Here is a 27,650-nt window from a genome sequence, read left to right on the forward strand (position 1 = left end):
GTTATATTTACAGAATTTTATTTCATTATGTTGCAAACAATGACATCCAGATATATTGACACAACTTTCACTGTGCATGTGTGTGTGTGTGTGTAAAGAGAGCGGTGAGACCACAGAAAGCTGAATGAAATCCTGCGTGAGGGAGCCCTGGATGGGTTCAAAGGCAGAGAAAGCGCAGGAGATTCTCTGGAAAAGGTTCCTCCGTCACACACTTTGGGGCTTGTGCTCGCAGCAGCTTACGGATCATTAAGGTCCAGTGAGTGTCAACTAGAAAGCAAGTTTGTTAAAAGATGAAAAAGTATGAAAGAACACGGTGGGCGAGAAGCTTCTTCCTCCTTCTTTCCATCCATCGGAGCAGAAAGATTCTCCTGTCGTAACACACAAACACACACACTCACACAACGTATAAGCACATGTACCACATGCTTCTTCTTCTTCTTCTTCTACCGTCTCCAGCAGCAGCAACGCCGCGGCGGCGGCCCGCAACAATGGCGTGAAAGAAAACTAAACCGTTGGTTTCCGTGCACCGAACCCACGACATTTACCCTCCGACCACACAGCGTCATGACAACAGTATGCAAATTTGTAAATCTACTGAATTCTTCTTTTTTCTGTCATTGTTGGAGTCACCATGCAGAGATATTTTATCTTTTTTAGAGTGTGTATGTGTCAGAGATTGCGTGACATTTATTAAGCGTACCCTACATCCAGAATAATTTACACAAAAGGACAATAGTCATCTTAATAGGGCTGGACCAATGTAGAGGAGGGAAGCGAGGAAAGGGGAAAGCGCCTTGGTCAACTATGGTTTGGAGTGCGAGAGTTGAGGGGCTGGGCTCGGCTAGGCGTCTGAAGAGAGGGAGGAGGGTGCAGGACAGGGTGGGGGGGGCTTATTTTGGGGAGCTGGGAGGAAGCAGGGCAGGACAAGAGCTGGAGACAGTCTCAGCGGCACTCCCAGACTTTGACTGTCTGATCCACACTGCCTGTGACCACGTAGGGGGCAGTCTTGTGGAAATCTGCAGAAGAAGAAGGAAAAGGATCAGATACAGGCTGAATGAGAGGGTTTAATGGTGTGGGATGTCTGCACAGCAGCTCACCCAGAGAGGTAACAAAGTGTTCGTGGGCACTCAAGGTCTTCATGCAGCGTTTGTTCTTGTAGTCCCAGATCCTGATGGTTTTGTCGTCAGCGCAGCTCACAATGAATCGTCCTCCGGGATGAAACAGAAGCCCACGCACCCAGTTGTCGTGTCCCACCTACAGACCGAGAGCAATTAGCCTCCAACTCCAAGGCAGCAAAAGGGAGAGATTTGTTCTACTCACAAGAGTCATAAGGCACATCCCAGTGCTGACGTCCCACATCTTAATGGTTTTATCTCTGGAGCCAGAGAGCAGGAAGGGACCAGGTTTTCCACTCTTCTTACTCTGGAAAACAGACACAACACTCCCGTTTTACATCATTTACAGTCCCAGCATCTAAACATGTGCTGCAGTAATCTTTAAACACTTTAAAGGGATAAACATCTCATAGTTGGATATTTCCCCAACCCAAGCCTTCAGTTATCAGGCCCCTAAAAGCAGAATGGGAGGCAGAGCCTTCAGTTATCAGGCCCCTAAAAGCAGAATGGGAGGCAGAGCCTTCAGTTATCAGGCCCCTAAAAGCAGAATGGGAGGCAGAGCCTTCAGTTATCAGGCCCCTAAAAGCAGAATGGGAGGCAGAGCCTTCAGTTATCAGGCCCCTAAAAGCAGAATGGGAGGCAGATCCTTCAGTTATCAGGCCCCTAAAAGCAGAATGGGAGGCAGAGCCTTCAGTTATCAGGCCCCTAAAAGCAGAATGGGAGGCAGAGCCTTCAGTTATCAGGCCCCTAAAAGCAGAATGGGAGGCAGAGCCTTCAGTTATCAGGCCCCTAAAAGCAGAATGGGAGGCAGAGCCTTCAGTTATCAGGCCCCTAAAAGCAGAATGGGAGGCAGAGCCTTCAGTTATCAGGCCCCTAAAAGCAGAATGGGAGGCAGAGCCTTCAGTTATCAGGCCCCTAAAAGCAGAATGGGAGGCAGAGCCTTCAGTTATCAGGCCCCTAAAAGCAGAATGGGAGGCAGAGGCTTCAGTTATCAGGCCCCTAAAAGCAGAATGGGAGGCAGAGCCTTCAGTTATCAGGCCCCTAAAAGCAGAATGGGAGGCAGAGCCTTCAGTTATCAGGCCCCTAAAAGCAGAATGGGAGGCAGAGCCTTCAGTTATCAGGCCCCTAAAAGCAGAATGGGAGGCAGAGCCTTCAGTTATCAGGCCCCTAAAAGCAGAATGGGAGGCAGAGCCTTCAGTTATCAGGCCCCTAAAAGCAGAATGGGAGGCAGAGCCTTCAGTTATCAGGCCCCTAAAAGCAGAATGGGAGGCAGAGCCTTCAGTTATCAGGCCCCTAAAAGCAGAATGGGAGGCAGAGGCTTCAGTTATCAGGCCCCTAAAAGCAGAATGGGAGGCAGAGCCTTCAGTTATCAGGCCCCTAAAAGCAGAATGGGAGGCAGAGCCTTCAGTTATCAGGCCCCTAAAAGCAGAATGGGAGGCAGAGCCTTCAGTTATCAGGCCCCTAAAAGCAGAATGGGAGGCAGAGCCTTCAGTTATCAGGCCCCTAAAAGCAGAATGGGAGGCAGAACCTTCAGTTATCAGGCCCCTAAAAGCAGAATGGGAGGCAGAGCCTTCAGTTATCAGGCCCCTAAAAGCAGAATGGGAGGCAGAGCCTTCAGTTATCAGGCCCCTAAAAGCAGAATGGGAGGCAGAGCCTTCAGTTATCAGGCCCCTAAAAGCAGAATGGGAGGCAGAGCCTTCAGTTATCAGGCCCCTAAAAGCAGAATGGGAGGCAGAGCCTTCAGTTATCAGGCCCCTAAAAGCAGAATGGGAGGCAGAGCCTTCAGTTATCACGCCCCTAAAAGCAGAATGGGAGGCAGAGCCTTCAGTTATCAGGCCCCTAAAAGCAGAATGGGAGGCAGAGCCTTCAGTTATCAGGCCCCTAAAAGCAGAATGGGAGGCAGAGCCTTCAGTTATCAGGCCCCTAAAAGCAGAATGGGAGGCAGAGCCTTCAGTTATCAGGCCCCTCTCTGTGGAACCAGCTGCCAGTTTGGCTTCAGGAAGCAGACACCCTCTCTACCTTTAAGATCAGGCTGAAACTTTCCTTTCTGATGAAGCTTATAGTTAGGGATGGCTCAGGTGAGCCTGAAACATCCCATAGTTCTGCTGCTATAGGCCCAGCCTGCTGGGGGAGCTCATCTGTCACACCTTTCCTCACTTTGCTCTCTTTCCCCCTGTTTAATTTCTCAATTGATTTTATGTCCATGTGACATTATTGTGGTTATTAACTTGTGTTTCCCTGTTCCAGCAGGTATCCTTTGAATGGTGTTATGGTGTTTTTCCCCCCTCTTTTCCCTCTTTTCTGTCTTCTCAAACCCCAGCTGGTCCAGGCGGATGGACACCCTTCCTGGTTCTGGTTCTGCCAGAGGTTTCTTCCTGGTTCTGGTTCTGCCAGAGGTTTCTTCCTGGTTCTGCCAGAGGTTTCTTCCTGGTTCTGGTTCTGCCAGAGGTTTCTTCCTGGTTCTGGTTCTGCCAGAGGTTTCTTCCTGGTTCTGGTTCTGCCAGAGGTTTCTTCCTGGTTCTGGTTCTGCCAGAGGTTTCTTCCTGGTTCTGGTTCTTCCAGAGGTTTCTTCCTGGTTCTGGTTCTGCCAGAGGTTTCTTCCTGGTTCTGCCAGAGGTTTCTTCCTGGTTCTGGTTCTGCCAGAGGTTTCTTCCTGGTTCTGCCAGAGGTTTCTTCCTGGTTCTGGTTCTGTCAGAGGTTTCTTCCTGGTTCTGCCAGAGGTTTCTTCCTGGTTCTGGTTCTTCCAGAGGTTTCTTCCTGGTTCTGGTTCTGCCAGAGGTTTCTTCCTGGTTCTGGTTCTGCCAGAGGTTTCTTCCTGGTTCTGGTTCTGCCAGAGGTTTCTTCCTGTTAAAGGGAGTCGTTCCTTTCCACAGTCCCTCAGGCTCAGGACGGGAGATTGGACTGAAGACAAGTTTCGGTCCAATCTGTTGGTTTCCTTAGCTCGGATATTATTTTTGAATTGGCTCCATATGAATTAATTGGATTATGATTACAATGAATTGAATTCCAATTGGCTTGAATTGGACTTTATTATCTAAGTGCCTTGAGATGACTTTAATTGTTGTAATCTGGCGCTTTATAAATAAAGCTGAATTGAATTAAACATCCAATCTCCTGTCCCTCACAGAGCTGCTGAACACAGACTTTTACCTCTGAGCCGGTAGCTTCCAGGATGGTGGGGTGAGCGCTGTCAGGGGCCCAGGCAATACACTCCACCACATGTTCGTGCTCCCGTAACTCTGCTTTGCATTCCTTGGACGCAACCACCCAGACACGCACGGTCTGGTCATTGGAGCAGCTGGCGATCAGCGAGCCGTCCTGGTTGGGGCGCACCATCCTCACCCACTCCCTGTGGCCCGTGAAGGTCTTCACACAGTACCTGCAGGTGGGCGCACCACAGGGTTACTCACCCTCCAACGCACCGCTGAAGGGTTTAAACAGCTCACACTTACCCAGTAGCCACCTCCCACATTTTCATGGTCTTGTCTCTGGAGGCAGACACTATGTGGTCCCCGTTTGGCATGATGGCTACAGAGGACACGTTGTGATCGTGACCTGGAGGACGAGAACAAGTCTTTAGCTCCTCAGCCGCTGCTCCCAAAACATTTAGCGTGGCTAAAAGTAAGACCGTAAGAATATAAAGAACTGAAGGCTGATCATCTTAGAGGTAGATTTAACTGGATCCCTTTAAATTTAGCACAGAAACTGAGTACTTCCTGACTTTATTCTGATGTTTTTGGACTGTTTTACCGATGCTCCAGACTTGAAACGGATGCAAACTACCACAGAGACCCGTGGGGTAGATTTAACTGGATTCTTTTAAATTTAGCACAGAAACTGAGTACTTCCTGACTTTATTCTGATGTTTTTGGACTGTTTTACCGATGCTCCAGACTTGAAACGGATGCAAACTACCACAGAGACCCGTGGGGTAGATTTAACTGGATTCTTTTAAATTTAGCACAGAAACTGAGTACTTCCTGACTTTATTCTGATGTTTTTGGACTGTTTTACTGATGCTCCAGACTTGAAACGGATGCAAACTACCAGAGACCCGTGAGGTAGATTTAACTGGATCCCTTTAAATTTAGCACAGAAACTGAGTACTTCCTGACTTTATTCTGATGTTTTTGGACTGTTTTACCGATGCTCCAGACTTGAAACGGATGCAAACTACCACAGAGACCCGTGGGGTAGATTTAACCGGATTCCTTTAAATTTAGCACAGAAACTGAGTACTTCCTGACTTTATTCTGATGTTTTTGGACTGTTTTACTGATGCTCCAGACTTGAAACGGATGCAAACTACCACAGAGACCCGTGAGGTAGATTTAACTGGATCCCTTTAAATTTAGCACAGAAACTGAGTACTTCCTGACTTTATTCTGATGTTTTTGGACTGTTTTACCGATGCTCCAGACTTGAAACGGATGCAAACTACCACAGAGACCCTTGAGGTAGATTTAGCTGGATCCCTTTAAATTTAGCACAGAAACTGAGTACTTCCTGACTTTATTCTGATGTTTTTGGACTGTTTTACTGATGCTCCAGACTTGAAACGGATGCAAACAGCTGAAACTCCTCACCGTGCATTGTTCGGACGCACTCAAACCCCTGGAAGTCCCAGAGTTTGATGCTCATGTCAGCCGAGCAGGAGGCCAGCAGCTTTCCCGTCTGATCGAAGGAGATGTCCTGCACAGAGTCTGTGTGGCCTTTGAGGGTTCGCTCAAAGTCCCCAGCCTCATAGTCCCACACCTGAAATCACACAAGCGAGATAAAGTCATCGTTTTGAGACAGATTTCAGTTTTTACACTAAATTCAAAGCCATGCTGAACAGGGACTGGCAGAAACAGAAGCTTTAAAGCACATCTCCAGCTGGAAAGAGAAATATTTCCACTAATCTGTGCAAACATGAGGCCGTCTCCACACAGATGAGCAGTGACAAAGCAGAAAAAAGTGAGGAAGGACAGGGAGCAAGAAGGGAGGGGGGGGGATGAAGAAGGAGGGGAGCAGCCTCAGATCTGCAGTACAGCTTTGATCTGAAGGGTCAGGGCTGCAGAGCGTGTTGTGGTGCAGCTGCAGTGCTAACAAATGCTGCTGCTGCACAGCCAGAGCTGGAAAACAGGCTCAACCTTTTATGCTTCATTCTCAGACACAAATGATGAAAAAAAACAGATACATTTGAAAAAATGTGACAGATTGATGCATATGGGGACGACACAGAGCTTCTTTGCACAGATGGAAGGATCAGACAGTTTAATAAAGGAGAACAATGAGCTGCTGTTAAGGAGCAGGTGAAGCCGGTACCTTGATGGTAGCATCCTCAGAAGCTGTGACCATGACGGAAAACACAGGGTGGAAAATGACACGCGTGACTGGAGCACGGTGCCCACTCAGGGCGTATCTCTCAGGCGGACGGGGGATCCACTCCTTGGGATCCCTCTTCTGACCCACAGGTCCTCCGTGTGTCATCTCCTCCTTCGCCTCGTTCAGCTTCGACTCCAACTCCATGACCTGCAGCAGAGCCAGGGAGCAGATCATGTCATGTAATGACTCTGGTTAGCATAGCAAAGCTAGCTCCTTTAGTCACACTGGGCAGCTTCTTCGTGCACAGAGCTTTAATTAATGTGAGACTCTGGTTAGCATAGCAAAGCTAGCTCCTTCAGTCACACTGGGCAGCTTCTTCATGCACAGAGCTTTAATTCACGTGAGACTCTGGTTAGCATAGCAAAGCTAGCTCCTTCAGTCACACTGGGCAGCTTCTTCATGCACAGAGCTTTAATTAACGTGAGACTCTGGTTAGCATAGCAAAGCTAGCTCCTTCAGTCACACTGGGCAGCTTCTTCATGCACAGAGCTTTAATTAATGTGAGACTCTGGTTAGCATAGCAAAGCTAGCTCCTTCAGTCACAGAGCTTTAATTAACGTGAGACTCTGGTTAGCATAGCAAAGCTAGCTCCTTCAGTCACACTGGGCAGCTTCATGCACAGAGCTTTAATTCACGTGAGACTCTGGTTAGCATAGCAAAGCTAGCTCCTTCAGTCACACTGGGCAGCTTCATGCACAGAGCTTTAATTAACGTGAGACTCTGGTTAGCATGGCAAAGCTAGCTCCTTCAGTCACACTGGGCAGCTTCTTCGTGCACAGAGCTTTAATTCACGTGAGACTCTGGTTAGCATAGCAAAGCTAGCTCCTTCAGTCACACTGGGCAGCTTCTTCATGCACAGAGCTTTAATTAACGTGAGACTCTGGTTAGCATAGCAAAGCTAGCTCCTTCAGTCACACTGGGCAGCTTCATGCACAGAGCTTTAATTCACGTGAGACTCTGGTTAGCATAGCAAAGCTAGCTCCTTCAGTCACACTGGGCAGCTTCTTCATGCACAGCTTTAATTAATGTGAGACTCTGGTTAGCATAGCAAAGCTAGCTCCTTCAGTCACACTGGGCAGCTTCTTCATGCACAGAGCTTTAATTAACACGGGACTCTGGTTAGCATGGCAAAGCTAGCTCCTTCAGTCACACTGGGCAGCTTCTTCATGCACAGAGCTTTAATTAATGTGAGACTCTGGTTAGCATAGCAAAGCTAGCTCCTTCAGTCACACTGGGCTTTGTTGAACGGACGAATCTATTTAAGAGATTTTAGCTGTAATCAAGCTGGAAGTCGTGCAGTGGAAAATGAACCAAGATTTTTACCAACTAAACAAGAAAAACAATGGTTTAAAAAGCAAATAATGAAAGAGGTTCCTTACCTTCTTCTGTAATCTGATAACAGAGGTCCACTTCTTTTCCAACAGCCCTGCATACTTCTTATCTACATCTTCATTCTACAATCAAAGCAAAGACAGACAGTCAGAGGAAGGGATTCACTTTCCTTCTTCACCTCGTTTCATTCATAATGACCATTTTCTGCCTTCTTACCATATCTAACTCTGCCTCCTTCTTGAAGGTGGAATAGGCCTCCTCGTATCCATTGGAACGGAGATAGTCGGCTATAGCCCGATTTCTGGGGAAAAATGTGCCATAAAATGGACTTTGTAAAGCGCTGTGGTGCAATTTCATCATAATTTCATCATAATTTACAAGTAAGGTCTTCAGAGATGCTACATATGCTCAATTTAAATGAATTAAACAGTCAAAGTGTGATTTATGCTCCACCTTAACAGAAATTCCTCCTTAAAATAAGGCAGACCACACCCTGTCCAACAGATGGAAGCAATTGGGCTTCAGTTTTACTAATCCACCTTAAATGTCAGTCAGTTTGAGCCGGAGCCAAAACAAATTACAACCCTTCATGGGGGAATATGAAATGTACAGACTGAATCACTGGAAAACAGTGTTTTGTGCTGCTATGGAAACCGCAGCCATGCTACAAAGAGCCCTGGGCTGGATGACAGCAGGAAAGCAGCCCACAAACACACGGAAACGATCCCAGATATGCACAATAAGCACAGAGTTATATAAACGGCGGGACACGGAGTAAATATTTCATGCGTAATGACGCTAAAATTAGGCTGCAGCTTCCAGGCTCTTTGATTGGCTGAGAAATGCAACACATTGGGTCATACCTGGCCCCCAGATTCATCCTAATAAAGCCCCTTTAACTCCTACAGATGTTCTCCAGCAGCTACATTTCGGGCTTTTCTGCAGCCTGGCAGCAACCGCCGCTCTAAGCTCCTCCTCCTTTACCCACCCCCCCCCTGCTTCTTTGCTCCTGTCATGTAGGTGATGAAATATTCACCAAGTGAAGCTCACATCTCTTCACAGATTTCACATAGCGACAGGAGATTATCTCAGAAAAAGTCGCCACAAAAGGACAAACTTTGAGCCGGAGACAGAGCTGAAAACTGAGCCACTTTCTCCCCAGGAGTGAGATTCGGAGCACATGTCTGGGCCTGCTTTCACACATACGAGGGCACTCACAGTTCATCTCTTTGTCTCTGTGACAGCACCATGGCGGCTGCTGCTCTCCCGCTCGGGGAGGTGAGGATGAGGTGATGTCAGGGAGTCTGGCTGGGGAGCGTGTGGGGGGGCGCAGTCCAGTCCCAAAGTGGGCTTTTCCACCTGAGAGGGTTGAGCTGGAGATACGGCGGCTGACCAGAGGCTCCACGAGCGCTGACGGCGGTCCAAATGTCCCTCGCTAGTCAGATGTTGCCTTAGGAACAGAGAAAAGGTGGGTTTAAGATGGTGGAAAACCAGAGAGAAAGCCGGAACGACACATGTTAGTACAGAGAAAAAACCACGGCACTCCTTAGTATTTGTGGTTTTAAACTGAATGTAGAAGCTGCTCGAGGTCATTTTGTTTCACCGAGGCCTCAGCGTCATACGAAGGAGGGGAATGACCTCACGAATGATGTCACACAGCAAAGAAACCAAGAGATTATCATTCAGGGCATCTGTGAGTCATCTCTGGAGGAGCTGCTCGGCTTCAGGTTCAGGTTTGGTGTAGATTTGTTTGATTTAACCCCAGAAAGATCAGCTTTTGCTTGGCCTAATGAACCTTTAATTTCACCTGAAGTAAAACGTGCCTCACAGCCAACAAAATCAGAGTATAGGATCCTTAACTGGAGCTTTCTCAGCTACATCTCAGTGTGAAGTTGCAGTAAAACAGAAAAGAAGCCGTTCCAGCTGCTGTTCTGTTATAAAACACGTGTCGGACGCCGTAAATGAACAAGAATTAACTTTCTCCTGTGATGAGAAGCACAAAATGTGTGGAAACCTTTTAACCCAAAGACCTCTGAGCCCTCAGAGCCACAGAATAAGCTGCCATCACAACCTCCACAGCACGAATAAGGTCTGCAGACACACCAAAGCGCAGGTAAAGCACGCCTTGTGCAGCCATTACATGATTAATGGTGAAATAACTGCATCTGAAGCGGGTCGACTGGACACAGGTGCAGCTTTTTAAAGCATTAAAAGGAATTCAGATCTGTTTGTACTCGTAAATGACAGTAAAGGCGTGAAATTAGTTATGCATATCTATAGATTTGTGTCATAACTCAATCAGGGAAGCAGTAAATCCAACAAGAACCCAATTTCTTACTGGAGGGGTCACAAAACTAGAATTTCAAGCCATATAATTGTGATAAATCAGGGAAAAATCCCGGTTACTCTTCCACATACACAGCATACAGATGAATTAAATATCACGTGCACAAACTGAGGTGCAACAACAGCCGTTTAACCTAATATAAATCCATAAATTCTCATAAATCAACGAGTTGAGTAATGAAAACAACCAAACTTCTGTTTTATTTAAAGGGGAACTAAGAGCTAACGGAGGGATTTCTACATACATGTATATATCTATAGCTCTGTTAGCTCATAGCTCTGTTAGCTCATAGCTCTGTTAGCTCATAGCTCTGTTAGCTCATAGCTCTGTTAGCTCATAGCTGCTGTTAGCTCATAGCTCTGTTAGCTCATAGCTGCTGTTAGCTCATAGCTGCTGTTAGCTCATAGCTGCTGTTAGCTCATAGCTGCTGTTAGCTCATAGCTCTGTTAGCTCATAGCTGCTGTTATGTGGCTACTTGCAGCTATAGGAGAGCTAACGGAGGGATTTCTACTCAGGCACTCTACTGGGACCACTTCATCCACACGCCCCCCTGCAGCACAGCTCATTCACTCCGGTAAGAACGTCCATCTTACTCAAAGTCGTTGTTCACGTTGTCAAAACCTGATAAATATCCTGCCATGTTGCACAAAACTATCAGCAGCAAACTCTGTGTGACGTTAGCCGACTGTCACAGAGCACGGAGTGAATAAACTGTGCTGCAGGGGGGCGTGTGGATGAAGTGGTCCCAGTAGAGTGCCTGTGTAGAAATCCCTCCGTTAGCTCTCCTATAGCTGCAAGTAGCAGAATTCTGTAACAAAGAATGAATTAATGAATGTGTGCTATAGCTGCTGTTAGCTCATAGCTGCTGTTAGCTCATAGCTGCTGTTAGCTCATAGCTGCTGTTAGCTCATAGCTGCTGTTATGTGGCTACTTGCAGCTATAGGAGAGCTAACGGAGGGATTTCTACTCACTCGTCTACTGGGATGACGTCATCTATGCCCGCCGCTCGTCTAAATCTCATAAATATCCTGCCATGTTGCTCAAAACTATCAGCAGCAAACTCTGTGTGAAGTTAGCCGACTGTCACAGAGCACGGAGTGAATAAGCTGTGCTGCAGGGGGGCGTGTGGATGAAGTGGTCCCAGTAGAGTGCCTGTGTAGAAATCCCTCCGTTAGCTCTCCTATAGCTGCAAGTAGCCACATAATAGCAGCTATGAGCTAACAGCAGCTATGAGCTAACAGCAGCTATGAGCTAACAGAGCTATGAGCTAACAGAGCTATGACCTAACAGAGCTATGAGCTAACAGCAGCTATGAGCTAACAGCAGCTATGAGCTAACAGAGCTATAGCACACGTTCATTCATTCATTCTTCTTAAAGTATTGGTGAAATAAAGACAGATAATGCCTTATTTAGAGGCTGCATCCTCTAAGCCCCGTTCACTCCGTTATATGGATCTCCAGTTATCTAAATATCTTCAGAAGGACGCAGACTTTCACCAAACTGTTCTCTGTGAGCAGATGAACGTATTTCATGCCAGAAATAAGGTTTAAAAACACCGGAGTTCCCCTTTAAAAAGGAAAAATGTCAGTAAAGTAGCACATTAAAATCAAGACAAACAAATCTCTTAATTTCAACAGTTTGATTATCAAAACATTTATCAGTAAAGATGGAATAAATCCGTTGATATCAGGCTGGCTTCAGGTGGAACGCAGCAGCCAGGTCAGTATGAACTGGACCATGGTGCTGTAAGAAGCTGAAAACTGACACCGGTATCCATGACAACAGGCCAAATGATTCTCTAATCATTTTAGTATCAATCAGTATCTGTTTGACAACCTTATTTTTACACTTTGCGTCCCGAAGCCGAACCGAACGGCGCTGTTTAAGAAAGATTTCCAGGATCTCTCAGCCAGTTCTGCTGCTCTTCCCCGGATGACTTCAGCTGTCGCACCAAAGCAGCTCCAGACATTTCCCACCGAGCTGAAACAGTTTTAGGTTTTTATCCGACAGCAGAGGGCACAGATCAACCAAAACCAAAACACAGCATTCAGTGGCTGGAAGCTAATAAGAGTATTCACTTCCTGAGCTTCAACTCTGCAGGAGTCTGGAGCTGCAAAGGCACTAAGCTGCTTAGCAGCGAGGCCAGACAACACAAAGTCTCCATGCGGGTGTGTTTCTCCCTGATAGAGACCACAAGTCCTCCCTGCAGCTGACAGAGCAATGCAGGAAAGGGGCTGGAAGGCAGCTAACAGGATTAACACCAGACCTTAACTGGACGCAGAGTTCTCTCAAAGACAAAGAGCTGAACGCCGCTTCAACAGAAACTAACTGATCACGGCTGCCCGGATGAGAAAATAATCCTGAAATATACTAAAAATATCACCTGAAATATACCAACGAGACCCCCTGATTTTAGATAAACACCCTGGAGTGAGCAGAGCTGTCTGTGTGGGTCAAAAATAGCCGTTTGAGCAAGCAGACCAAGCTCCAAACTGTTACATAAGAAAGGTCTGTGGCTGCTGCACCTGAACGCACCGCATCACAGGAGCAGCGCCTGGAGAAATAAACCAGTGAGAGTCTGAGGGAAGGCCTGCTTACGGTTACTGTACTCAGGTGTGTCATCCCGTTAAAAAGGTAAATGTGTGGTTAATCAGGCCCAGCAACCTGATCAGTCTTATTCTGTCTTTGAAAGGAAAACCAGAGGAGAAACAGTCCCTGTTCTGAGTGACTTTATGCACAGAATCGAGGAAAAAGCAGAGGAATTATTGCAGGAGTTTCAGCTCAGTCGGTGAAAAAGCTGCTCCAACGAACACAGAACTGAGATCAGGGAGTTCAGCTCAGTTATAATTCAACTCGGAGCCTTCTGGAGTACAGCAAGGATTCATTTCCCTCACACATGAGCAGGAATCCATGAACAGATCTGCTCACTGGGAGGTTTGAGAACTGAACCGATGCTGCTCTCAGTATCAGCTGCTGGTGAAGAAGGAGCCGTTACCACCACAGGCAGGTCTCTCCTGCTCTGTCCAGAAGTAGATTACTGGTTTACTGTGAAATTAAAACAAAAAAAAAAGGCCAAGAGATGATTTTTTTCAGCCTTTCTTACAGCTGACCTGAGGCCACACAAGTCCCTGCTCACACCGACCAAACCCAAGGCAATAAGGGCTTCCAGATCATACATAAAGACCAAACGGATGGTTTCATCTGCCCGGCAGGCCTCGGGATCTTATTACAACGTCCAATTAACCATATCTTTCAATTCAAAGGTTACTTTCTATGAAACATCCTGCAAGTGTTATCAATGATAAGAGTCAAGGTTAGACCGAGAGAAACAGCCGTGCCAAACTCAAATCATAAATTATATTCCCTTTTCTCTATTTTATGCTTAAAAATACAGATTATACAGAAATTATTTGTGATAATTGTTATTTCAAGACAATGATTGCTGTTCGGGGACATAACTGTCCCAGTAAAAAAGGGAAAACGAGACCAGCAAAGCCACGTTAACAGGTTTGGGCCGAGGGAACCTTTCATTGTAACCGACAGGAAAACCAGGTTTAATCTCCATCTGCACAAATCAAAAGGAAACAAAGAGCTCTTTTATGCTTAAATATACTGTTCTAAACTTACTGGGTTTTGCACATTTGTTTGTCTTTAAAAATATATGTTTTAAATGCAATTTTGTCTCCCATCTTACAGATGAAGCTGTGGCAAAAGAGCTCCAAATTCACGGTAACTTTTCCTCTTAAATACTGGTATGAAAGGTGGAATAAATGTGTTTCACAGAAGAGCAAAGGGCCTCTGGTAGAGATTGGCCTGATTGGACCACCTTCAGCAGCTACTTGACATTTACTAATCATTCATTTACTGAGATGCAGTACTTGTGAATCTCAGAATCGGAATAGTTTAGTTTATTCTCCGTATTTCACATTGATTCTTCTCGGTCTCCACCCTAAATTCAATTCCTCGAACTAACCTGCAGCACGCTTGAAAACCGCCAACAATCAGATAAAGCTGTATCTATATGTCGTAGGAAAACAACTGAGATCAACATCTGGCGTCTCTCTAAGATTCCAGGGACACAAGGGCAAAGTTGCAGCAATGGCTCAGCAACGCCCTTTCCAGCTAATGTTAGCTTAGCATGGTAACGCAGGGCTGTCAGACAGTGCATTTAAACAGCTGAAGGCTGCATTCCCTGACACTTACAGGCGTTTTATTCAACTACAGATTCATTAACATGTCAGCTGTACACAGAAATAAATTCACAACCATTAGCTAATACGTGGAATAGGATAAGTAACCCAAGTTTGATTAACGTTGTGGTCATCTTAGATTACACAACCTGTACAGAACAACGAAAGCACAACGCAGAAAAGGCTTTACGGTTTCCGGTAGACATGAGGTCCGCTTACACATTTAACATTTTACGCCTGGCTGTGACAGTATCTGAGTTAGCTTGGCCGGCTAACATACCACGTTAGCTCACCCATACAGAACTTCCATAAATAGGCGTAGCTAACGTTAGCCAAATGTCCAGCTAAGCTTCACAACAAGTGTTTCGATGCAAGTCATGCATTGATCGTGGGGCGCAGGATTCATTTTTAAATCAAACTCGCATCTAGTATGGTCGATTAAAATTACCCCGGTATTATCGCAGTGTTCACTCTTCACGTTGAGGGTTTTCACAATGACAAATATGCCTGTTAGATTAGCTTAGCTTTCGGCCTCTCCGCCATTTTGAGACAGGAACGGGTACAGCGCAGACACTGCAGGCAAATCGTCGTCAAAATAACAAGTCTTACTAAGTGCCAAAACAAAAAGAAAGGCTCATGTAACACCCGAGGACTTACCTTTTGACACATGGTGGAATATATATCCCTTTGACAGGTCTGAGTGTGTGACGGGAGGCTGTGGTTTGGATGCGGTATCGTGACTTTTCACATCACCCGGCTCGGACGGTCAGATTTTCTCCTCTTGGTACCACCGCATTCGCCCGGCCCTGGCTAACGGTCGCAAGTGGATATCGGCGGCGCGCACGTTGAGGTGGGCGGCGGCGCGCAGCGTGCTCACGACACGCCCTTGTACTTAAAGGGAAACACACCCACAAGTGTGAATTATTACGTATGTTTTTCCTGCTGTTTGCTCCAACTTTTGACGTGAAAAATTCAATTGTTGCTCGGAATGAGACAGAAATGTCAAATCTCCGGAATCAGGCGATAAGCAGCAAAGGGAAAGACTTGATCTCAGCAAACCGTGCACCTGTTCCTCAGATGGTGCACAGCAAAGGCAGTGCGGGACTACAGAGGACTGCCATAATGTAATCAGATTACAAGAAATTTAGGAGGAAAACACTGTAATTACATCTAAAATGATGACAACAAAGTCTTGAAACAGAAACACCTGGATTAAATACTTGTTTTAATGTATTTGATCATATTTAAATATCTAATAAACATGTACATTCTTAAATAATCCTTTTGTTTATGTTATAAATATAATATTTGTCTGTTGTTTTTACGAGAAAGTGTGTAAAAAGAGCAGCTTAAAGACAACTTCCTACATTTTGGCAGGACTGGCCTGTTGTTTGTGTCGCTGCTATTTTTGTAAAAGCAGTTTTATTTGGTTCGACGGAGCGGGAAAAACTTTACTTACACTTACAAAAAATGTTCTGAGATCTTGAAAATGAAACCTGTGCATTCCTCTGAACGTCAGTCTTTCACAAAGGTATTTTCAGTGTTTGAAGCACTGCAAAAGCTTCCGGTTTGTGTGAAAAAGAGAGAACAGAAACCCTTTTACACTCGCTGTAGTGGCATGTTTGCACACGCACGGCTGTCAGCAACACAGGAGTATTTTAATGAATTAACTGATTAATATCGGTGGAGAAAATGTTCAAATGTTACATTACAATACTCATTTTCAGCTGTGGGAGGCATTTAGCTTATAAATTAAAAGAATATTGGTCCTCTACTACCAAAACACACATTTATAAGCATGATTTCATGCAATAAACTGTCCAAAAAGAAGCTTGTGGCACAAGTATGAAACCCAGTGGACAGATTTAGCAGATTTAGCACACGGTTCCTTTATTCTAGTCTCAGGATAACTGGTCTGAAACAAACTGTGCTGCTCAACCATTCAACAATCATTGTTACTTACATTTAGAGTGTGACATACATGTTTATTAAAAAAAGAGGTGAGTAATACGCCATAAAAGTTACATAAAAGTCTCCAATAGGACTCCATCAAACATTCGGTCTCTAAACAATACGGCTTCACCTAAACATCAACACTGTGAATCATTGGCTATTGTTGCTGCTCGTCTCCAACTCTAACTGTAGCTTTAGTCCACTGTTAAGCATTTTCATGGGCTGTCGGCAGTTTTCAGGCTTCTTTGTCTTAAAAGTCGACTTTCCAGGTCTTGTATTGTAGCTTTTTCCTTTCCTTTCAGGTCATTCCTCAGGTCAGAAAGTTCTTTTGCGCTGAAAAGGAGGACAAGAGATAAAACTACAGTCACCTTTTGTTAGAATATCCAACGTGAGACGAGCGCTAAAGCTAAAGCTAAAGCTAAAGCTACAACTTGTGATGATACCTGAGGGGGATGAAGATGATTCCACAGGTCAGGTTGAGCTGCTGAAGGATGTCAGGAAGGCTTGGTGTGGAAAACTGCAGAGGAAAACAGATGAGTGACTGTTTTTGAATGCATTTGAATGCGTTCTCACAGAGCTGTGCAAACCTTTGGAGCTGGGACACCGGCCCTCGGCGTGTCACTGTAGATATGGTTGATGGCTTTCTGAAGCATCACAGCCTGCTGAGTCAGCTTTTTCAGGTACTCTGAGCTTTCCTTTGTGTGGTCGTGGATCTCACCAACCTTCAAAGGTGAAGCAAGGAGTTAAAACATGAAGCTCACGCATGAAACCGACACAAACAGCAGCATGTTGAAGCACACCTGGCTCTTATATATGGAATAAGCCTCTTTCTCGTGCTGCAGAGCGGACCGAAACTCCCCTTTACTCTCGTACACGGTGGCGAGCAGATGGTGGCTGCACCAAAGAGACAGATATGGAGGTAAAGAGGAATCTGAAGAGGAATCTGAAGAGGAACATGAAGACAGCGGCTCATACGTACCTCTGTGCATGCTTCAGGGATCTCGCACCGTGGTATTTTACCGTTAAATTTAAGGCATTCTGCAGGTACTTGAGTGAAAGCTCATATTCCATCAGTCCATAAAGAACGAGACCCAGCATGCTCTGTCATGGTGGAGCACAACAAGGAAATAAACACATCATTTGCAGGAAAGTGAGCTGCAACAGCTGCTTAGCACAATAACAGCGAGGATTGATTAAATACGAATGCATTAAAACGTTAAAACCGCCTGTTTATTTAAATCTTTGCTCAAGTTTTACCCAAAAAAATCTTGAAACAGAGGGTGAGTGGAATATATTTATAAATATATATGTGCATGTGACTGCTGCTGGTTCTGAAGCTCAGCAGAACATGGACTGTCCCATGAATCTGATTAAAAACGTCCTTTATTTCTTATATTATGTGGATATTGTGTGTAAATTGTGTGCATTTTGCTGTGTGATTAGTACAGATTCAACTTCTGCTCGTCCTGTACTCGTAAAATTAACAAAAAAAGGCATTTTCTTGGTAAAATAGAAGTTATTTAGACTAAAATCATTTCCCAAAGAGTACAAAGACTAAATTAGACTGGATTAAACAGACCAAACCCATAAAACAAAATAGTGGTTATTTAGACTAAAATTAATAAAAAAAGGTCTTTCTCTTCTTTTCCTATAGTCAATATTTTGTTCTCACTTGTGACTGATTTACTAAAGAGATATTGTGTGTAAATTGTGTGCATTTTGCTGTGTGATTAGTACAGATTCAACTTCTGCTCGTCCTGTACTCGTAAAATTAACAAAAAAAGGCATTTTCTTGGTAAAATAGTGGTTATTTAGACTAAAATCATTTCCCAAAGACTAAATTAGACTGGATTAAACAGACCAAACCGATAAAACAACCTCAAACATTCATGGAAATCTACAAATCTGCTCATCCTTTACTCGTAAAATTAACAAAAAAAAAGCATTTTCTTGGTAAAATAGTGGTTATTTAGACTAAAATCATTTCCCAAAGAGTACCAAAGACTAAATTAGACTGGATTAAACAGACTAAACCAATAAAACAACCTCAAACATTCATGGAAATCTACAAATCTGCTCGTCCTGTACTCGTAAAATTAACAAAAAAGGCATTTTCTTGGTAAAATAGTGGTTATTTAGACTAAAATCATTTCCCAAAGAGTACAAAGGCTAAATTAGACTGGATTAAACAGACCAAACCCATAAAACAACCTCAAACATTCATGGAAATCTACAAATCTGCTCGTCCTGTACTCCTAAAATTAACAAAAAAAGGCATTTTCTTGGTAAAATAGTGGTTATTTAGACTAAAATAATTTCCCAAAGAGTACAAAGACTAAATTAGACTGGATTAAACAGACCAAACCCATAAAACAACCTCAAACATTCATGGAAATCTACAAATCTGCTCGTCCTGTACTCGTAAAATTAACAAAAAAAAGGCATTTTCTTGGTAAAATAGTGGTTATTTAGACTAAAATTAATAAAAAAAAGGTCTTTCTCTTCTTTTCCTATATTCAATATTTTGTTCTCACTTGTGACTGATTTACTAAAGAGATATTGTGTGTAAATTGTGTGCATTTTGCTGTGTGATTAGTACAGATTGAACTTCTGCCCGTCCTGTACTCGTAAAATTAACAAAAAAAGGCATTTTCTTGGTAAAATAGTGGTTATTTAGATGAATAAAAAGGTCTTTCTCTTCTTTTCCTCTATTTTGTCAGTAACAACAATATGTTTTCTCACTTGTGACTGATTTACTAAAGAGTACAAAGGCTAAATTAGACTGGATTAAACAGACCAAACCGATAAAACAACCTCAAACATTCATGGAAATCTACAAATCTGCTCGTCCTGTACTCGTAAAATTAACAAAAAAAGAGCATTTTCTTGGTAAAATAGTGGTTATTTAGACTAAAATCATTTCCCAAAGAGTACAAAGGCTAAATTAGACTGGATTAAACAGACTAAACCCATAAAACAACCTCAAACATTCATGGAAATCTAAATAATCTGGACCTGATTTTCATGCACAGTAAAGCACGGCAGGAACCCTTTGCTTACATCCAGCTGTGCTACTTGAGGATGATCGTCTCCGCTAACGAGCAGCGTGAGGTAGCGAGCGCGATACAGCAGCTGCAGAGCGGTGGAGTGGCAGCCTCCGGCAAAGCAGTACAGGGCCAGAGAAGTCTGGATCACAGGTGGAGTTCAGTGTTAAACAGAGAGATCAAAGGTCACAGAAGTCTGGATCACAGGTGGAGTTCAGTGTTAAACAGAGAGATCAAAGGTCACAGAAGTCTGGATCACAGGTGGAGTTCAGTGTTAAACAGAGAGATCAAAGGTCACAGAAGTCTGGATCACAGGTGGAGTTCAGTGTTAAACAGAGAGATCAAAGGTCACAGAAGTCTGGATCACAGGTGGAGTTCAGTGTTAAACAGAGAGATCAAAGGTCACAGAAGTCTGGATCACAGGTGGAGTTCAGTGTTAAACAGAGAGATCAAAGGTCACAGAAGTCTGGATCACAGGTGGAGTTCAGTGTTAAACAGAGAGATCAAAGGTCACAGAAGTCTGGATCACAGGTGGAGTTCAGTGTTAAACAGAGAGATCAAAGGTCAGAGAAGTCTGGATCACAGGTGGAGTTCAGTGTTAAACAGAGAGATCAAAGGTCACAGAAGTCTGGATCACAGGTGGAGTTCAGTGTTAAACAGAGAGATCAAAGGTCACAGAAGTCTGGATCACAGGTGGAGTTCAGTGTTAAACAGAGAGATCAAAGGTCAGAGAAGTCTGGATCACAGGTGGAGTTCAGTGTTAAACAGAGAGATCAAAGGTCAGAGAAGTCTGGATCACAGGTGGAGTTCAGTGTTAAACAGAGAGATCAAAGGTCACAGAAGTCTGGATCACAGGTGGAGTTCAGTGTTAAACAGAGAGATCAAAGGTCAGAGAAGTCTGGATCACAGGTGGAGTTCAGTGTTAAACAGAGAGATCAAAGGTCACAGAAGTCTGGATCACAGGTGGAGTTCAGTGTTAAACAGAGAGATCAAAGGTCACAGAAGTCTGGATCACAGGTGGAGTTCAGTGTTAAACAGAGAGATCAAAGGTCAGAGAAGTCTGGATCACAGGTGGAGTTCAGTGTTAAACAGAGAGATCAAAGGTCACAGAAGTCTGGATCACAGGTGGAGTTCAGTGTTAAACAGAGAGATCAAAGGTCACAGAAGTCTGGATCACAGGTGGAGTTCAGTGTTAAACAGAGAGATCAAAGGTCAGAGAAGTCTGGATCACAGGTGGAGTTCAGTGTTAAACAGAGAGATCAAAGGTCACAGAAGTCTGGATCACAGGTGGAGTTCAGTGTTAAACAGAGAGATCAAAGGTCACAGAAGTCTGGATCACAGGTGGAGTTCAGTGTTAAACAGAGAGATCAAAGGTCACAGAAGTCTGGATCACAGGTGGAGTTCAGTGTTAAACAGAGAGATCAAAGGTCACAGAAGTCTGGATCACAGGTGGAGTTCAGTGTTAAACAGAGAGATCAAAGGTCACAGAAGTCTGGATCACAGGTGGAGTTCAGTGTTAAACAGAGAGATCAAAGGTCAGAGAAGTCTGGATCACAGGTGGAGTTCAGTGTTAAACAGAGAGATCAAAGGTCACAGAAGTCTGGATCACAGGTGGAGTTCAGTGTTAAACAGAGAGATCAAAGGTCACAGAAGTCTGGATCACAGGTGGAGTTCAGTGTTAAACAGAGAGATCAAAGGTCAGAGAAGTCTGGATCACAGGTGGAGTTCAGTGTTAAACAGAGAGATCAAAGGTCACAGAAGTCTGGATCACAGGTGGAGTTCAGTGTTAAACAGAGAGATCAAAGGTCACAGAAGTCTGGATCACAGGTGGAGTTCAGTGTTAAACAGAGAGATCAAAGGTCACAGAAGTCTGGATCACAGGTGGAGTTCAGTGTTAAACAGAGAGATCAAAGGTCACAGAAGTCTGGATCACAGGTGGAGTTCAGTGTTAAACAGAGAGATCAAAGGTCACAGAAGTCTGGATCACAGGTGGAGTTCAGTGTTAAACAGAGAGATCAAAGGTCACAGAAGTCTGGATCACAGGTGGAGTTCAGTGTTAAACAGAGAGATCAAAGGTCAGAGAAGTCTGGATCACAGGTGGAGTTCAGTGTTAAACAGAGAGATCAAAGGTCACAGAAGTCTGGATCACAGGTGGAGTTCAGTGTTAAACAGAGAGATCAAAGGTCAGAGAAGTCTGGATCACAGGTGGAGTTCAGTGTTAAACAGAGAGATCAAAGGTCACAGAAGTCTGGATCACAGGTGGAGTTCAGTGTTAAACAGAGAGATCAAAGGTCAGAGAAGTCTGGATCACAGGTGGAGTTCAGTGTTAAACAGAGAGATCAAAGGTCACAGAAGTCTGGATCACAGGTGGAGTTCAGTGTTAAACAGAGAGATCAAAGGTCAGAGAAGTCTGGATCACAGGTGGAGTTCAGTGTTAAACAGAGAGATCAAAGGTCAGAGAAGTCTGGATCACAGGTGGAGTTCAGTGTTAAACAGAGAGATCAAAGGTCAGAGAAGTCTGGATCACAGGTGGAGTTCAGTGTTAAACAGAGAGATCAAAGGTCACAGAAGTCTGGATCACAGGTGGAGTTCAGTGTTAAACAGAGAGATCAAAGGTCAACCATCTCTTTGGTTCACTAAAGAGTGGAAAAAGCAGAGGAACTCACATAGTCTTGGATGGTCTGTGGATGGTCGATACCTTGCACTCTCTCAGAACTCAAAACTGCCTTTTCCTGGTAGCTGAGGGCCTTTGAGACATGGATAGGATAAGAATAAGATTATAAATTCAGCCATTTTACATTATATTGTGACTCAGAAGCTGGAGCCTGGTTAAAGATGAGCAAACATAGCATATTTACATCTGCATTTTCCCCCAAAACGTAGCTGAGCCGGCCCAAGAGGCGCAGGCAGGTGCACACGTCCTGGTGCAGGATCCCACAGACGCTGCTGAACAGAGTCAGGGCCTGGCTGATCAACTCATGACCGTCTCTAAGGAGCCCTGGAAAGCAAAATAAAGGAATGATCTGAAGGATACCGGCTGCACATCAGCTGTTATCCATGTAATGATCAACTGTCAGGAGAGAAAACTGCTGCAGGTGACCCAGGATATTAGTGTATATGCAGTGTGTGAAACCAGGCCTCTGGGGCCCTGAGAGGAGGTCCCCCCCCACGTTGTTCACTTAACCAGGAAGTGGACAGTTTCTCCTCAACACAAAGAAGTAATTTATCTAATAATTATAAACACTTCAGCAGCTGATTAACTTAAAATGATGAGAGGGTCACTGTCTGTTCAGTACAAAATCCCCTCTTTTTGTTTCAAGGCTGCAGCTCAGTTAAAGGAGGCTCCGCTAAAGGAGGCTCCGCTAAAGGCGGCTCCGCTAAAGGAGGCTCCGCTAAAGGCGGCTCCGCTAAAGGAGGCTCCGCTAAAGGCGGCTCCGCTAAAGGAGGCTCCGTTAAAGGCGGCTCCGCTAAAGGAGGCTCCGCTAAAGGAGGCTCCGCTAAAGGCGGCTCCGCTAAAGGAGGCTCCGCTAAAGGCGGCTCCGCTAAAGGAGGCTCCGCTAAAGGAGGCTCCGCTAAAGGCGGCTCCGCTAAAGGAGGCTCCGCTAAAGGCGGCTCCGCTAAAGGAGGCTCAGTTAAAGGCGGCTCCGCTAAAGGAGGCTCCGCTAAAGGAGACTCCGCTAAAGGAGGCTCCGCTAAAGGAGGCTCCGCTAAAGGCGGCTCCGTTAAAGGAGGCTCCGCTAAAGGAGGCTCCGCTAAAGGCGGCTCCGCTAAAGGAGGCTCCGCTAAAGGAGGCTCAGTTAAAGGAGGCTCCGCTAAAGGAGGCTCCGCTAAAGGAGGCTCCGCTAAAGGCGGCTCCGCTAAAGGAGGCTCCGCTAAAGGCGGCTCCGCTAAAGGAGGCTCCGCTAAAGGCGGCTCCGCTAAAGGAGGCTCCGCTAAAGGAGGCTCCGCTAAAGGAGGCTCCGCTAAAGGCGGCTCAGTTAAAGGAGGCTAAAGGCGGCTCCGCTAAAGGAGGCTCCGCTAAAGGCTGCTCCGCTAAAGGAGGCTCCGCTAAAGGAGGCTCCGCTAAAGGAGGCTCCGCTAAAGGCGGCTCAGTTAAAGGAGGCTAAAGGCGGCTCCGCTAAAGGAGGCTCCGCTAAAGGCGGCTCCGCTAAAGGAGGCTCCGCTAAAGGAGGCTCCGCTAAAGGAGGCTCCGCTAAAGGCGGCTCAGTTAAAGGAGGCTAAAGGCGGCTCCGCTAAAGGAGGCTCCGCTAAAGGCGGCTCCGCTAAAGGAGGCTCCGCTAAAGGCTGCTCCGCTAAAGGAGGCTCCGCTAAAGGAGGCTCCGCTAAAGGAGGCTCCGCTAAAGGCGGCTCCGCTAAAGGAGGCTCCGCTAAAGGCTGCTCCGCTAAAGGAGGCTCCGCTAAAGGAGGCTCCGCTAAAGGAGGCTCCGCTAAAGGCGGCTCCGCTAAAGGAGGCTCCGCTAAAGGCGGCTCCGCTAAAGGAGGCTCTGCTAAAGGAGGCTCCGCTAAAGGAGGCTCCGCTAAAGGAGGCTCCGCTAAAGGCGGCTCCGCTAAAGGCTGCTCCGCTAAAGGTGGCTCCGCTAAAGGAGGCTCCGCTAAAGGAGGCTCCGCTAAAGGAGGCTCTGCTAAAGGAGGCTCCGCTAAAGGCTGCTCCGCTAAAGGTGGCTCCGCTAAAGGAGGCTCCGCTAAAGGAGGCTCCGCTAAAGGAGGCTCCGCTAAAGGAGGCTCCGCTAAAGGCGGCTCCGCTAAAGGCTGCTCCGCTAAAGGTGGCTCCGCTAAAGGAGGCTCCGCTAAAGGAGGCTCCGCTAAAGGCGGCTCCGCTAAAGGAGGCTCCGCTAAAGGCGGCTAAAGGAAGCTCCGCTAAAGGAGGCTCCGCTAAAGGAGGCTCCGCTAAAGGAAGCTCCGCTAAAGGAGGCTCCGCTAAAGGAAGCTCCGCTAAAGGAGGCTCCGCTAAAGGAGGCTCCGCTAAAGGCGGCTCCGCTAAAGGAGGCTCCGCTAAAGGCGGCTCCGCTAAAGGAGGCTCCGCTAAAGGCGGCTAAAGGAAGCTCCGCTAAAGGAGGCTCCGCTAAAGGAGGCTCCGCTAAAGGAAGCTCCGCTAAAGGAGGCTCCGCTAAAGGAAGCTCCGCTAAAGGAGGCTCCGCTAAAGGAGGCTCCGCTAAAGGCGGCTCAGTTAAAGGAGGCTCCGCTAAAGGAGGCTCCGCTAAAGGCGGCTCCGTTAAAGGTGGCTCCGCTAAAGGAGGCTCCGCTAAAGGAGGCTCCGCTAAAGGAGGCTCCGCTAAAGGAGGCTCCGCTAAAGGCGGCTCCGCTAAAGGAGGCTCCGCTAAAGGCGGCTCCGCTAAAGGAGGCTCCGCTAAAGGCGGCTCAGTTAAAGGAAGCTCTGCTAAAGGAAGCTCCGCTAAAGGCGGCTCCGCTAAAGGAGGCTCCGCTAAAGGCGGCTCCGCTAAAGGAGGCTCCGCTAAAGGCGGCTAAAGGAAGCTCCGCTAAAGGCGGCTCCGCTAAAGGAGGCTCCGCTAAAGGAGGCTCAGTTAAAGGCGGCTCCGCTAAAGGCGGCTCCGCTAAAGGAGGCTCCGCTAAAGGAGGCTCCGCTAAAGGCGGCTCCGCTAAAGGAGGCTCCGCTAAAGGAGACTCCGCTAAAGGAGGCTCCGCTAAAGGAGGCTCCGCTAAAGGCGGCTCCGTTAAAGGCGGCTCCGCTAAAGGAGGCTCCGCTAAAGGCGGCTCCGCTAAAGGAGGCTCCGCTAAAGGAGGCTCCGCTAAAGGAAGCTCCGCTAAAGGAGGCTCCGCTAAAGGAGGCTCCGCTAAAGGAAGCTCCGCTAAAGGAGGCTCCGCTAAAGGAGGCTCCGCTAAAGGAAGCTCCGCTAAAGGAGGCTCCGCTAAAGGCGGCTCAGTTAAAGGAGGCTCCGCTAAAGGAGGCTCCGCTAAAGGCGGCTCCGTTAAAGGTGGCTCCGCTAAAGGAGGCTCCGCTAAAGGAGGCTCCGCTAAAGGAGGCTCCGCTAAAGGCGGCTCCGCTAAAGGAGGCTCCGCTAAAGGAGGCTCCGCTAAAGGCGGCTCCGCTAAAGGAGGCTCCGCTAAAGGCGGCTCAGTTAAAGGAAGCTCTGCTAAAGGAAGCTCCGCTAAAGGAGGCTCCGCTAAAGGAGGCTCCGCTAAAGGCGGCTCCGCTAAAGGCGGCTCCGCTAAAGGAAGCTCCGCTAAAGGCGGCTCCGCTAAAGGCGGCTCCGCTAAAGGCGGCTCCGCTAAAGGAGGCTCCGCTAAAGGCGGCTCAGTTAAAGGAGGCTCCGCTAAAGGAGGCTCCGCTAAAGGCGGCTCAGTTAAAGGAAGCTCTGCTAAAGGAAGCTCCGCTAAAGGAGGCTCCGCTAAAGGCGGCTCCGCTAAAGGCGGCTCCGCTAAAGGAAGCTCCGCTAAAGGCGGCTCCGCTAAAGGCGGCTCCGCTAAAGGAGGCTCCGCTAAAGGAGGCTCCGCTAAAGGAGGCTCCGCTAAAGGCTGCTCCGCTAAAGGAGGCTCCGCTAAAGGTGGCTCAGTTAAAGCCGGCTCCGCTAAAGGAAGCTCCGCTAAAGGAAGCTCCGCTAAAGGAGGCTCCGCTAAAGGAGGCTCCGCTAAAGGAAGCTCCGCTAAAGGAGGCTCCGCTAAAGGAGGCTCCGCTAAAGGAGGCTCAGTTAAAGGAAGCTCCGCTAAAGGAGGCTCCGCTAAACTGGTGTCTGCTTTATTATCATTATTTATTTATTTATTATTGCAGACATCAGCAACAACTGCTGTGAACTCAGAGTATCGTTAGCTTAAACTTCCTCATGCGCGTCAGAGGAAGTTAGATGTTATTTTTGTGCTTCCTAAACTCACTGAAAGCCACTAAACATCAGCTGGGAACAATGCCATGAACATCTATATTGCTGTTGCCTGGCAACAGTGTCCTTCAGGGTCCACTTGCTTGTAGGTGCATTTTTCCCACTCCTGATAATAAGGACTCAGCAGCTTTTCCCTCACCCTGCTGAACTGCCAGCTGAGCTCGCTGCAGAAGCCGTGTGGCGTCAGTTGACGTGGGTTTGAGATGTTTGACCACCGGAAACATGTTGATGATGTCGTCCTCGCCAAACACCGGCCTGTGGCGAGACTCAAACACATACTCTCTCAGCTGCACCTGAGGACAGAGTCAGAGAAGGCGCTCAGGTACATTTTACCTGAGTTTTTCAGACTTTTATCAAAGATCCAGAAGCGATGCTTTATATTAATTCAATATTCTGCATCAACAGCACTTTTAAGCCCTCTCCTCAACTCCTGTAAAGTGCAAAAGCCTCCTTCCCCCCCATTTTGTTTCTAAGCAGTCAGACTTTCTTGTTTTCTTTAAAACTTTGGCAGCTTTTCAACTCATTTTCAATCAAGTCTTAGGACCTGATTTTAGTTTTTCTCTTTGTTCAGCCACTTAACTCTGACCTTTGACCCCTTCAGGCGGGAAAAAGGCTCCTAACTCAAGGGATGAACCAGAACTAGAACAGACAACTTAGCAAAGAAGCCGTTTTAAACTGGATCTTTAGGCACTTTGTCACAAAGACACATCATTTGTTCCCATTTCTTTAGCTGCATCTATGAAAAACAGCAAAGAAAACACAGTTTGACAGACAGAAAATAGGATTTCTGCAGCAACAAGGTGATTCCCAAAGAGCTATTAGCTGAAAACTTGGCATATCTCAGCATGGTGTGCAGTGTGTCCTTAAAACATTTGAGGAAACTGGACAAGTGGAGGACAAAAGAAGAAGTGTCAGGCCTAAAAAACTATCTCCAGCAGATGAACAGGATCTGAAAGTGATGTCCTTAAGAAAGAGGAAAAAATCCAGCTGTGACCTGACAGGACCTGAGAGATGCATCTGGACCTTCAGCTGATCCATCTACTGTTGGCCCAAGCCTCATCAGAAATGGTCTCCATGGAAGGGTGGCTGTCAAGAAGCCGTTCTTAAGGAAGGGAAACAGGGAGAAAAGGCTGAGCTGTGCCAAATGACACAAGAAGTGGACTGAAAATCAGTGGCAACAGGTCTTATGGAGGGATGAATCCTCCCCAGAGCCCGGACCTCAACATTATTGAAGCAGTGTGGGATCATCTGACAGAGAACGGAACAAAAGGCAGCCCACATCCAAAGAAGAGCTTTGGGATGTCCTTCAAGAAGCCTGGAGAACTATTCCTGAAGACTCCTTAAAGAAATGACAGAAAGCTGGTCTCAGAGGACTTTAAAGCTCGTTGGAACTCTTTTTTTTCCTTTTATTCTGGTTATTTTTATGTTTTAATCCCTATTTTCTGTTTTCCTGACAATACAAAACTTC

General features: G+C 46.3%; 2 protein-coding genes across 4 annotated transcripts in view; both read right to left on the reverse strand.

Moving 5' to 3' along the window:
* On the reverse strand, positions 1 to 15,182 carry LOC140279426 (lissencephaly-1 homolog B-like). The gene is made up of 11 exons (XM_072374546.1): positions 15,010 to 15,182; positions 9,033 to 9,264; positions 8,031 to 8,115; positions 7,862 to 7,936; positions 6,423 to 6,629; positions 5,702 to 5,870; positions 4,568 to 4,670; positions 4,266 to 4,494; positions 1,321 to 1,422; positions 1,098 to 1,254; positions 1 to 1,016 (listed from the first exon to the last, which is right to left on the reverse strand). Exons 2-11 carry the CDS (start codon positions 9,062 to 9,064, stop codon positions 943 to 945), a joined length of 1,233 nt encoding a protein of 410 aa, XP_072230647.1. The 5' UTR covers positions 9,065 to 9,264; positions 15,010 to 15,182; the 3' UTR covers positions 1 to 942.
* Positions 15,183 to 15,641: 459 nt separating this feature from the next.
* The window catches only part of LOC140279424 (clustered mitochondria protein homolog), a 34,360-nt gene continuing 22,351 nt past the window's right edge, over positions 15,642 to 27,650 (reverse strand). For all 3 annotated transcript variants that reach the window (XM_072374545.1, XM_072374543.1, XM_072374544.1), the window contains 9 exons: positions 26,322 to 26,475; positions 22,208 to 22,347; positions 22,016 to 22,096; positions 19,366 to 19,491; positions 17,285 to 17,406; positions 17,106 to 17,199; positions 16,893 to 17,027; positions 16,749 to 16,822; positions 15,642 to 16,638 (listed from right to left, as the gene is read on the reverse strand). In XM_072374545.1, the coding sequence (XP_072230646.1) occupies positions 16,521 to 16,638; positions 16,749 to 16,822; positions 16,893 to 17,027; positions 17,106 to 17,199; positions 17,285 to 17,406; positions 19,366 to 19,491; positions 22,016 to 22,096; positions 22,208 to 22,347; positions 26,322 to 26,475 (1,044 nt within the window). In that variant the 3' untranslated portion in view covers positions 15,642 to 16,520. The remainder of the gene's footprint in view (positions 16,639 to 16,748; positions 16,823 to 16,892; positions 17,028 to 17,105; positions 17,200 to 17,284; positions 17,407 to 19,365; positions 19,492 to 22,015; positions 22,097 to 22,207; positions 22,348 to 26,321; positions 26,476 to 27,650) is intronic.

Source organism: Leuresthes tenuis, unplaced genomic scaffold, assembly GCF_036924035.1.
Source record: "Leuresthes tenuis unplaced genomic scaffold, fLeuTen1.0.hap1 SCAF_21, whole genome shotgun sequence".
In the NCBI taxonomy this organism is placed as follows: Eukaryota; Metazoa; Chordata; class Actinopteri; order Atheriniformes; family Atherinopsidae; genus Leuresthes; species Leuresthes tenuis.

Bases quoted from the DNA above. Each gene is read 5' to 3' on its own strand.
- LOC140279426 (XM_072374546.1), bottom strand. From the start codon at position 9,064: ATGGTGCTGTCACAGAGACAAAGAGATGAACT. The intron at 8,116-9,032 runs GTGAGTGCCCTC...ATTTTTCCCCAG, and splicing joins CAGAGACAAAGAGATGAACT to AAATCGGGCTATAGCCGACT. The intron at 4,671-5,701 runs GTGAGGAGTTTC...CTCGTCCTCCAG, and splicing joins GTGCGTCCGAACAATGCACG to GTCACGATCACAACGTGTCC.